The 12,008-nt window shown below is 37.5% G+C and overlaps 1 protein-coding gene across 4 annotated transcripts in view; it reads left to right on the forward strand.

Annotated features, from left to right (window-relative positions):
* The first annotated feature begins 1,070 nt into the window (after positions 1 to 1,070).
* The window catches only part of ADAM22 (ADAM metallopeptidase domain 22), a 183,606-nt gene continuing 172,668 nt past the window's right edge, over positions 1,071 to 12,008 (forward strand). For 2 of the 4 annotated variants that reach the window (XM_087945154.1, XM_087945157.1), the window contains exons 1-2: positions 1,071 to 1,371; positions 1,796 to 1,956. In XM_087945154.1, the coding sequence (XP_087801280.1) occupies positions 1,293 to 1,371; positions 1,796 to 1,956 (240 nt within the window). In that variant the 5' untranslated portion in view covers positions 1,071 to 1,292. The remainder of the gene's footprint in view (positions 1,372 to 1,795; positions 1,957 to 12,008) is intronic. The other 2 variants (XM_087945155.1, XM_087945156.1) reach the window with 1 other exon arrangement.

Consider the following 12,008-nt stretch of genomic DNA (forward strand, 5'->3'; position numbering starts at 1 on the left):
TTTTGGATTCATATAACATCTTCATGCAATCTAAAACCAATTGTGATTTTTTTTTAAAAAGTAAATCAGCAACCTATAAATTTGCAAATTGAACTGTAATAATGTGTGAACCCAACTAATGTGAAGAGGAGGCTTTCAGGAGCTTCAGTCAAAAGTAGCTTCCTAATCCATTTTCAAGAATGTTTAATTTATTTTATTATATTTGTCAATCGCTAACAATAGGTATAAGTATAAACATAGTTATGAATACATGAAATGGATACATATAAGAAAAATAAAAAGAAGCAATAGGACAGGGACGGTAGGCACGTTGGTGCGCTTATGCAAGCCCCCTACATATGAAGTACATAAAATCAGTTTCCATTTCAATTTCCAAAAAACTAATGAAGCTTTTTCCCAAATGTTTATCATTTCATGTTTACTGCTTATAATTTATTTATTACATTTATATACTGTCTATCTCATTTTTGAAGCGACTCTGGGCAGCTTACATTATGATTAAGTATGAGTATAGTACTCATTTCCAGTAATAATTGAACTTTTATTTGATATGGTGGGCTCACCTTGCACAAAATTATGGTTTGTATAAACCACAAATTGGTTGTGTGGATGCTAAATCATGATTTAGGGAACACAGTAGCTGGAACCCACTTCCAGCAGCAAGCAAATAACATTGCAGGATGTGCTCGGTCGAGATTTAGCAACCCTTTGGATTGTTATCACAATTTGCAGTATTGTCCTGCTCTGTCTCCACATTAGCTTGAAAAATAATTTCTCAACTTCACCGAAAACATCCTTGGCATAGGAGAGGAGAATAGTCGGTCTAGCTCGACGTCCCGTATCCCCACCCGAATTTAACTAAATGCATTTCTCAGATTCTCCTTCGCTTGCTGTCGCCTCCTACCCCCCCTCCCCCAAAACAGACACACTCCCTGCCCAGCCATTGGGTCGCTTTCTCCAGATCGGAGGCAGCGGGATGCAGAAAGGGAGACAGCTCGACCGACCGTGGATCCCCCTCGCCTGGAGCTGAGAAGGAAAGCGAAAAGGGAGGAGCTTGAAGCCTCTGAGATACAGCAGGATACCCAATGCAGTAAAAGCTCTCGACGCGAGCGGAAGCCGGCGGCACACAATGCAGCACTGAGGCGGTGGCGAGGAGGCGCCTCTCCCGCTAGCAGCAGCAGCAGCACCAGCCTGGCCGTAGGAGCGCCTTGCCTTTCCCTCTCGCCTTGCGATCCTCGCTTCTTGCGGGCAGCTCATCTTTCTCCCCACGCCACTTCTCCCAAGAGCCAGCCATGCACACCGCGGCTCCTCTGCTCGCCTTGATGCTCTGGACCGTCGGAATGCTCTCGAAAGCTCGCTGCGGCCGCGCAGGTAAGAACCTCCTTACCTTCGCCCGGCGGCTGCCGCTGGGAAACGGGCTGCCGCTGTTTGCTGGACCTGCCGGCCGGGGAAGAAGAGCTCGCCCTGCCAGGAGCTCGTCTTCGTGGGTTAGGGGACTCTCGGCGCTGCAGTGTGCAGCATCCCAGGTGCCGCCGGCCCGGGAGAGAGGAACCAGGGTTAGCTGCGTGCCGTGTGCGCGTGTGGGAAGGAAGCTCATGGCAAACACACACACACACACACACACACAAACTATATGTATGTAAGATGGAGCTGGCCTTTGCTTTCTGCCTCCGAAGTGGAAAGCAACTGCCCCATTTTCCACCCGCGCCCCGTAACCGAGGGTCTTCGTAAATGAACCGATCCCTTCCGGCTGGAATTGGTTGACCGCTACCGTCTCCCCCCTCCCCACCCCCAGGAGACACCTTGTTGACTGAGATGGAGAGAAAGGCTGCGGGTCGCTTCAGGGAAAGGCAGAAGAGCGTCCCTTTTCGGCTCCTCTATAGTGCCAGTGAAGGCAACGAAACTCCTCACGACCTGCTCGACACTCGCATCGGCCGTAGCTCTGTTGGGAAGCAGGTAAGCGACGCCAGTAGCGGAGTAGGCAGCTAGAGGCCCGCCTGCTCTTTGGGATTTTCTGTTGCCCGGAGACGGGCGCTTGGGAGGAGGCGGCGCCAGCGGACTCTTCCAAAACGCGACTCCGCGCCTGATGCGCCGTGCATAGAAATTGCAGCACGCGGGGAGGGAATGTAGCCATCCATCCACCTGATCCGAGGTCAGCCCTCCCCACCCACATTCCCCCCGCCAAGCCAGGTGTTGTTGTCTGGATGAATTGAGACTGAACTGTCAGCTGTCCCCTTTCTCCCTGCTGCATTTTGGCGTTAGGAATATTAGGGTCTTCATGTATGTAGACAAATGCATTTAATGAGGATATGTTGTTTTTTTTTTAAAAAAAATCAAGATTGAACCTTGGAATTCCATGACTGAGATGCTATTGGGAAAGGATAAACCTTCAAATGACAGAGGTGTTCAGCATGAATGTGTGTGTGTGTGTGTGTGTGTGTGTGTGTGTGTGAGAGAGAGAGAGAGAGAGAGAGAGCCTGTTTGTGTCTAGTGTAGAAATGTAACTACACAGAAATATGCATTTTCAGCAAGATGGAGTTTGATTTGGCAGCAATATACACTTGTCCTATCTAAAAGCAATCCTGGAAGACCTCTGGGTGCTCATTGAAAGCTTTCTCAAGTGCCTCTAATCAATGATTGGCTATGCTTTTCCTAACTTCCAGACAGGATGTTCTCTAAGAGCATTAAACTTCCACAGAAATCTGTGCTTCTTTGAATTACAGAGGCATTCATGATCTCATTTTGAATATAAAATGCTTATGATTTCCTCTCATCTGGAATGCATTTGAGGGCTTAGTTTTTAAGGAAGTTTAAAAGAAGATTTTGATGTTCAGAATCCTATTTGAAACCAACTCTTTTATTTATTCAGTCTTCAGTCCTCTACACATTTAACTCAAGGAAGTATCCTTGAACTGAATGCAATTTTCTTTTAAATAGTCCCACGTAATATTGTGTGGTTTTAAGATTGTGATTCTAAATTATGTTTGAAAAACAGTCAGCGCCACTGAATTATTATTTCATTCCAAACTTACATAGGATTACATTGAAAGTTAAACTGAATGGTTTTAGGATTGTATAGCTCTTGAAATCAAAGGGAAAGAGTGCCTCAATGTGTGTATGTGTGCACACCCTGTACACAGTTTTACATTGTGATCCCAGGCAAAGATGCAACTGCTGTAAGAAGGCTGCTATGTGCAAAATACTGTGAAAATTGCAGAGGCCTAGAACTTATATTATCAAAGTTAGTTTTTAAAAAATGAAGGTGTTTTTTTTTGTTATAATTAGTTCAGATTTAGTTTACAAGAGACAACTGTACATGACATAAGTTTATTTATTGGCCTTATAGGCCCATCAGTGATGGTTCTAACCAGAGTAGTCATAAGCTGTTGTAAAATTAAATTAAAAAATCAGGAGAACAAAGAGCAGTATGAAACTTTGAAATATGGCCTCTAGTTCTAAACTAATCAAAAAGACTTTGAAGTAAAAATAGTAGGACTTGTAAGTCCTGTGTCATTTGCAGATTTGGAAACTGAAACTTGAAGCAGTCCATTCCAGTTTGATGTGGAGCTATTGATGAGCATGCTCTGAGTAAGATTTTTGAATCAAAGATAGATCTATCAAATAAAATTGCTATTCTTGCTAGTCAGATTATTTTGACATAATTTGACAAATGTTTTGCCATATGGTAATCAAGATATGTAATTTCCATTTAATTTGTGCAATTATGTTCATAATTCAGTAATTTAAGTCAATATTCACAACGTAAGCTAGGCAGCAGCATTAACAGTGATGGTTATATGAGAAAGATCTTAAGAAATGCTGCCCGGGGAATAGCAGGTAAGAGAGGGTTGCCTACAGGGGTTGCATAATAAGTGGAGAAAGAAGCTGAGGAGGAATCCTCCTTAATGTTTCACACTGTAAGAGACAGCGGGAGACTTGCAAGATTCTTTTAGAGCAGCTCATCTAGTTCAGTTTCCTCTTGGTTTATCTGGAAAGGCTGGCATCAGCCTTGCAAGTCTCATAATCTGTTCTGAAAAGAGTTTCAGGAATGGCCTCTGATCCTCAAGGAATTTCGCTATCTGCTGAGGATCCGATCGCTATGTTGCAATGCTAGCAGCAAGTGAAGGCACAGATGACCAGTTTGCAGATTGTCAGGATACCATTGCAACAGCTGGACAGAATTTGTTTCAACCTCTGGCAGGACAGCAGATGGTAGCTTAGCTAATATTCTTGCATTCCCATGGGAGCTTGAACCTGGAGAAGTTCAGAGGTGACCAGGTTCAATTCTATACATTCACTGCTCAATATGAAATGTTTATGGCAGGCTGGCCTGTGGAGTTTCCTATATTGCACCAAAATGACTTTTATGTTGAGTTTGCTGAAGGAGGCATCACCTATGGGCTATATGCCCACTTACCTGACTATTCCTCAAGATCTTGTTTTTGTTTTTCAAGATCTTTCTCACATACCATCACCCAATCTTCAAAAGAAGCTAAACAGATCAGGCCTAGTGAATATCTCCATGGGAAAATAAAGGTAGGAAAATTTTTAAAAATGGAGAAAGACTGGTAACTCTCTCTCTCTCTCTCTCTCTCATCTCTATAATCAGGTTATCTTCTGTCTGTCTACTATCTATCTATCTATCTATCTATCTATCTATCTATCTATCTATCATCTATCTATCTATCTATCTATCTATCCCTATATTTATATATCTATATATCTATATATCTATCATCTATCACATTTCTATGACTGCCCACCTCACGTGAAAGTAAATCTTATTGTTGCCTAGAAAATTATATGGACATCTCTATGTATTGTCTAGAGCCAAATCTGCTTTCGTGCCCAAACCCAAAGATGACACAGTGAAATCCAGTCAAGTACAGTTCTTTATTTGCTTACACCTATTGCATAGAATCTTAGTTATAAATAAAGTTATAACTCTCTACCCTAATAGAGATTAATCTCTCCAACCTTACAGATTTTGAGGTGAGACCACCCTGAACTTCTTTCTCCCTCCCCAAGCTTGGAACTGTACAGTTTCTTAATTTGAGATTCTTTCTGGAATGCACTGCCTCCTCCCTGGGAAATTGCACTGCTCTTGCGGGAATTACCCCTCCCCCCTTCTCCAGGTGCACATTCCATTACATCAGCTTTCCGTAACCAGATGCGTTCTATGTATATTGAGACTGTAACTCCCAGAATTCTCATGGATTATTTGTGTGAGAGAAATTGCATTACAATTTACTATTGTAGTATAATTTATAACATACAATGTAATTTGTATTAGTGCAAATTAATTTGTACTCCCAACACCATAGAGAGTATCATATTAGGAAAAGCTGTTTTAAATAGTCCCCAATTGAGGTTAACCACAATTTATTACTTAAAATCATATGGCAAATTAAAGCAAAATTCCCATCTTGGTCTTGGCTATGTTCATTAAAAAGAACAGGGAGAAACTCAGAAAGACAAGATGCATTTTGACTTGCTCATGTAATGCTAAATCTGGGTTTGGCAAATATTTGTAACTCCTGAGTGTAAAAAATTTGCTAACAATTACAAGTTTGCTGACAACGTTCATGAGGCTAACAAAATTTCACAGAATTCCAATAATTAATAAAAGGAAGTATCTGAGATTTCTAGGCATTCTGGTCTAATCAGAATGTTATGTTATGGAACACCATCCTTTTGAAATACTAGATTTCATTCTCCTTCCCTACTTTTTAAACAAAATAGAGAAAAATATAGCTCCTTTGCTCAAAAGAATGACTTACCTTTACAGTATAATTGAATTTGATACTTCACTAATGTGAAAGCCCGAGTAAATGGATATCCTAAAACTGGTGTTGATATTTGTTCTTGTATTTACAATGAATGAATGTGCCTGGAGAGGTATTTATGCAGTTTAGATATTTATTAACCATTATACTGCTGACTACTGAAATCTTTATAATATTTCTAATGAAATGATTATGCAGAAATATTTAAAACAGGTTGCTTTAAAAGCTTACTTTAAAATGTAGTTTTAGTGCATTTAAAAAAAATCAGAGTTATTATTATAGTTATTATCCAAAGATATTGTAGTAAGCTAAGGGAAAAAAAATTGGCTTCAAGTAGCCTAAGACAAATCTGTACTGTACCCTCTTACTGGATCTGGATGCTTGTGACGTCTTCCTAATCCACCATTTTAGTGGGAATCTCATAGTCACAAAGATAATGCACTTTCATTCTCTTGTAGCACGTGACTATAGAAGTTAGGGTACTTTCCCACCTTTTTCATGTAGAAAAGTATTTATGGTTTACTGGAATTAATTTTACTTAAGGACCTTTTTCTGTTTCTCCCCCATCCTACACTAGGAAGTAGGCATACTTCAATTTCTTAACACTGCTGGTCGTTTGAGGACTGAAGGGATATGAATATCCCTGAAGGACTGATGAATGTTAACACATGCATTATATCTCTTACAGACTTGTCTGTGACTATGGGCCTTTCCTTCAAACAGGAAAGGCCAGAGTGTGTGTCACGTTGCAATTCACATTTTATCATTTTCCCATTATCACTTTGTACTGGCCTCATATATACAGGGTGAATGGGGTCAACAATTTTCACACAATTATCATTAAGGTGCTACTAAAGTGTCATAAATAAAAATCAGGCACAACTCTGAATGAACCATTGTGGTTGACTTTTTTTTACCATAACATGTGAATTTCCTTAACAAGAAGATGAAAAAGTTACCCTGGAAGAGCTGAAACTGAGATTTTAAAAATGGGAAAAAAGCCATGTTCCACCTGCACTTATTTTAGCCATTTTATTTTTAGTGTAATTTAAAATTCTAAACAAGGTACAGAAAATTGCTGTTTTGCTGCTGAATTTTACTGTTGTGATCCTGCAGTCCTATGGATGCCATAAAAATCAGTTTGGGAGATTATAAAAATCTGTTTTAGGTTATTTAGGAAAGCCTGCAGTTTCTGAGACAAGTTTTTCAAGCGACATGAGCAACAAAGGGATGAGAAAGCAATGGAAAAAACCAGACATTTTAAATCAGTTTATTCTCATTTAAATGTATATTCAACCCTGCAGTAATGTGTTTTTGTGCACAATTTATTCCACTTTACTGTCTTATTTTCCTCTACTTTTTAAAAAAAGTTTTAGGGAATTTTTTTACTGTTTTAAATAATTTCATAATTCATTCAAAGAACATTAGTTACAGTATTGGGTACATTAGATATATAACAACTACACATTCAAAAGCTTACAATTCAATCAATATAATCATGATTCATTTTCTGTAACTGCAAGTATGCTTCCATTTGCTTGCATTAATTAATTTTGAAAACAAGATTGCAGTTGATGTTTTCCAGTGGGTTGAGGTTGCCTAGAGGAGGATCAAGGTGAAAAGCTGAAACAGGCTGATGCTTAGGTCTGAATGATCAATAAGTATTCTATGTTCAGTTGTATATTTAAACTTGGTATTTCCATTGGAAAACAGCAAATTTTTGTCAAGAAACTGAAAAGAGATTGCAGTAGAGCAGCATATTTGCTGCAGAGATAGCAGATGGAAGAGTTCATTCTCCAATTCCCTGGCGCCATTTCAACTTTGCGTGATAGCTTCAAAATGCAAATATTCACTTTACCTGTCAGGGAGAATGTCATGTATTAGTCAGTGCTTCGGGTGTGCATCTGTCTTCTTGACAATATGCAAATATTTAAATGCTTAAAATTGATGGTCATATTCTACCATACGCAATATGGTTCCTGCCCAGTTGACTGATTGCTTCTATGTTTTCTACATTTGCAGTTAAGTAAATGTAGCCCAGATGAAGCTCAAAGGAAGCAAGTTGTGTTCTAATATTGTGTCAGAAGAAGTATCATGTATTTATCAGCTACATGTTTATAATATTTTAAGCATGATAATTCTTTAAAAATATTAGTCTTGATCATTATCATTTCCCAAAGCAATGTGATGTAGTGAATAAGGAGTTGGATTCAGGTTCTCATCTATCCTTAGCCATGGAAATTCTTTGAGTAACTTGGAAACCAGTCATTCTCTCTCAGCCCAACTCATCTCATAGGATTGTTGTTTCAAGGATGGAGCACCAGAGATGGTACTTTGATTTACGGAACAAAATCTAGAATATGAATCTAATACTTTATTAAGTGACTGATTCTTTTGTTTTGTTTTATACTTAACTTGAAACAATAACTCTGGGCAGCCAGTTTGATACATCAATATAAATGACAAATAACAAAAAGCAAAAAACTACCAACAGTAAAGGAACTGAGGATAAACCAAACAATAGTGAATTAACATCTTATGGGCCCAGCTAATCTCCTGACCATTCTGTCTGAGAGAACCACCATGCTTAAAAGCTTTCCAGTAGAGGAAAGACAAGTAGAATTGAGGACAATCTAATTTCAGATGGTATGGTCTTCAGAAGGATAGGTTCCACATCAGAAAATAAAATAAATTCTAATTGCTGCTTATGCAGAAATGTAAAAGCAAATGAGTTCCTTATATCGTAAAAGGGAATTTAATCTGAAAAAAGTACAGCGAATTGTGGGCAAGATATTTTAAATAATTAAAAAATCTTAAATAGGAAATAAATTGGGAGCTGTATCATTCTGAAAACTTTGGTGTGTTCTCTTTACCTTGTGAACAGTCACTTTATAGCTCTTCATTAAAGATTCTTTAATGTTTGTTGCTAGGATTAAAAGTGATGCAATGAAATGAGATCAGATACATAGTTGGAATTTGGGTAAATAATTAAGAGTAAATAATCGGGAGAATTTAAAACTTGTATGACGCTATTTGTTACCCTAAAGGAAAAAGTTAACTATGTTCCATATATAGTACTTGTTAGAAAAAGTTTATACATTTAACTGTAGACCTCATCTATTAATAACAGCCATAGGCTCCATCTCTATACAGGTAGTCTTCAACTTACAACAGTTCATATAGTGATGGTTTGAAATTACAATGGCAGTGAAAAAAGGGTCTTATGCTTGTTTTTCACACTTACGACCATTGCACAGTCCCACGATCAAAATTCAGACACTTGGCAACTGACTCATATTTACAATGTTTGCAATATGCCAGGTTCATGTGATTATCTTTTGTGATAAGCAAAGTCAATGGGGAAGCCAGATTGATTGAACTGATGATATTAGAGTTACTAATTTAACAAGTGAAGGAATTCACTTAACAATAACTGTGGCAAGAAAGGTCACATGATGGAGCAAAATTCACTTAACAACTGTCTCACTTAGCAACAGTGGTCGTAAGTCAAGAGCTATCTGTATTATGAATCTTGAGATTGTAAGAAAAAAATGTTCTCCTATGAAAGCAACTTCTTCTAAGTTATTCAAACTGCTCCGACTTGCTCCTGATGTCTAGTAAAGAATTCTAGCAAAAAGTAATTTCAAAGTGGTATATGCATCACCAATGTTTCATTTATGACTATATATGCTGTATTATAGCTTAAAACTCATTTCAGTTTACAGTGAATAACATGATAATTTAATTACCTTGTTTTTTCAGTAGAAAGTAGCTTTAAAGGCAGCAAGCTGTAATGTTGCTGAAGATATCTTATTTATGAAGGCATGGTAATTATAGTTTTATTCCAGAGATTTTCTTTAGTGGCAACTCCTTGATTTTCACATTTTAATATAAGTTGGTGACTATTTCGGCTTTTTGTCATGTTTTAATCAATTCTCTAAAGTCTGAATATGAATATGGAAGGTCTTGCTGGAAAGGATAAATAGTGAAACGGGAGTCTGATTTGTCTAAGTTTATCCATTTTCATGTTTCAAAAATAATTTTTTGGGGAGAAATGCAAACAGTTTCCACTTTATCTGTTAAGAAGCCTAGGGCCAAAACAAAAGATCAGTCTGCAGAATATGCATAACAGTCAATAAATATATGTCCATCCAGTTAACTCACAGTCCTTTCTCCAAAGCATTGCTTTTGAGACACGATTGAGGCTACTACAGCCAGCTCATGCAATGAAAGGCTCAGTCTGGCAAAAGGATAATTTGTGAACCATTGGTTATATGCAATAGTCATGACATCTTGGTTTTTCTGCTAAATGAAAGGATATTTTAAAGTAGACTTGGTCTAATTCCATGGATTCATTTATATTGAGTTTTAAAGAAGATATGAAAATATCACTCTTTAAATTAATTAAAATCTTAGTATTATGTTAGTTTTCACACTGATTAAAATCTGTACTGTATTAATCATGTCAGGATTGAGAACAGTATGATCAAAATTTGAACTTTCAGGACATCATGTTGGCTCTACTGATGACATCCTATGGAGACCTATGTAATAATGTAATAAATATATAATTTATTTTAATTTTCTGTGAGTCTATTTTGGAGTGGAAAATTAAGGAACCGGAGAGGGGGAAAATCTTTGCAATGGTGTTTGCACTTGTATGTCAATGACAACTGGATATCAAAGCAACAGTGTCCAAATGAACAAAAATGCATGATTAAATCTGTTATGCAATAAAGACAATTATTTATTAAATGAGTGGCAATTTTGTATTAAAGACATATTGAAAAATGTTCAGGAATTATAGGGTCAAGAATGTTGCATTGGATTAAAAAATAAGTAATGTGGTTTTGGCATTGATATGTATGTTCTTCAGAGAATGAAAGTTGTTTTGACCAATGTATTTAAAAACATCTTCCTTCTGTCATGTTACAAAGGCTTTAGAGAGCCAGAAATGGTGTTCTTGTTTAAAATAAAATCCAGCTTACTCTCAAGCTTAATACAATTCTTACCTGAATCATAAAGTCCAATCAGTGCTGGAAACTAGTTTCTTACATGTGGCATCAATAAATTTGCAGACTAATTTTTATTGGCATAAGACTTCCTCCCTCTGTATATAATTTAAAAATAGCGCATATATCCACGTACAAGTATTGCCACACCTATGCATCAAACTACCTAACAATGTCCAGCTGTTTATTAGCTTGGCATTCCATAAAATAACCCCATAGAATTACGCAATCCATAAGCTGTCACATTTTCTATATAATTACAAATTCAGTAAGAATGAATAAGTTTTTCCAGGAAAAGCCCATCATAGCCTTCTTTGACTGCCTCCACAAATATTGAATTTCTTTCCAACGCTGGATATGATCTATGGGTAGAACAAATAAAATGGAAAGGATACAGTAATATACATTGCAAATTCAGAGAGCATAGTGCAGGGCTAATTTATAATTTATAATGTGTCACAAAGATACTGACCCTAAAGTACTTCTCTACAATTTTGATATATAGAAAATAGAAGAGATAAGCATCAGCAGCTGGTAGTGCAGCATGCAATATCTATCTATCTATCTATCTATCTATCTATCTATCTATCTATCTATCTATCTATCTAATTATCTACCTACCTACCTACCCACCCACCCATCTCACTAGAAGCAACACATGGGTAAAACCACATATAAAAATAGATATTAAAATATTTAAAAATCACAACAATATTATAAAAAAGATACAATATAGAACAGTCATATGTTACTATTTTTTGGATCAGGACCAATACTATATTTAGTTATGGAGAACATGTTGCGGTTGGATGACGACAATCAGCTCAGATAATGGGTGTCTCTATAGTCATTGTAAAACTAATAAAAATGTGAATGTAAATGTCTCATCAAAGTTTGACTTTATCATATCTTAATTAAACTTCCTCATTCAGTTTAAAATAAATGTCATTGCCATTGTCAGTTATTCAGTTGTGTCTGACCCTCAGCCACTCTATGGATCAGTACTTTCCATGCCCTTTCGCCTCGCACCACCTCCTTCAGATCCTCCATGGTCATCCTGGTGTTGTCCTTTATAGAGTCTGGCCAATGGGTACTACGAAGGCCCCTTCTCTTTTTTACCCTGATCACTCCCAGCGTGATTGACTTTTTGAGTGAGGCAGTTCTCACAACATGATCAAAATATGACAGCCTCTGTTTGGCAGTCTTGGCT

The sequence above is a fragment of the Notechis scutatus genome, chromosome Z (assembly GCF_049901735.1).
Source record: "Notechis scutatus isolate UNSWTSFEM ecotype Mainland chromosome Z, rNotScu1.2, whole genome shotgun sequence".
Taxonomy (NCBI): Eukaryota; Metazoa; Chordata; class Lepidosauria; order Squamata; family Elapidae; genus Notechis; species Notechis scutatus.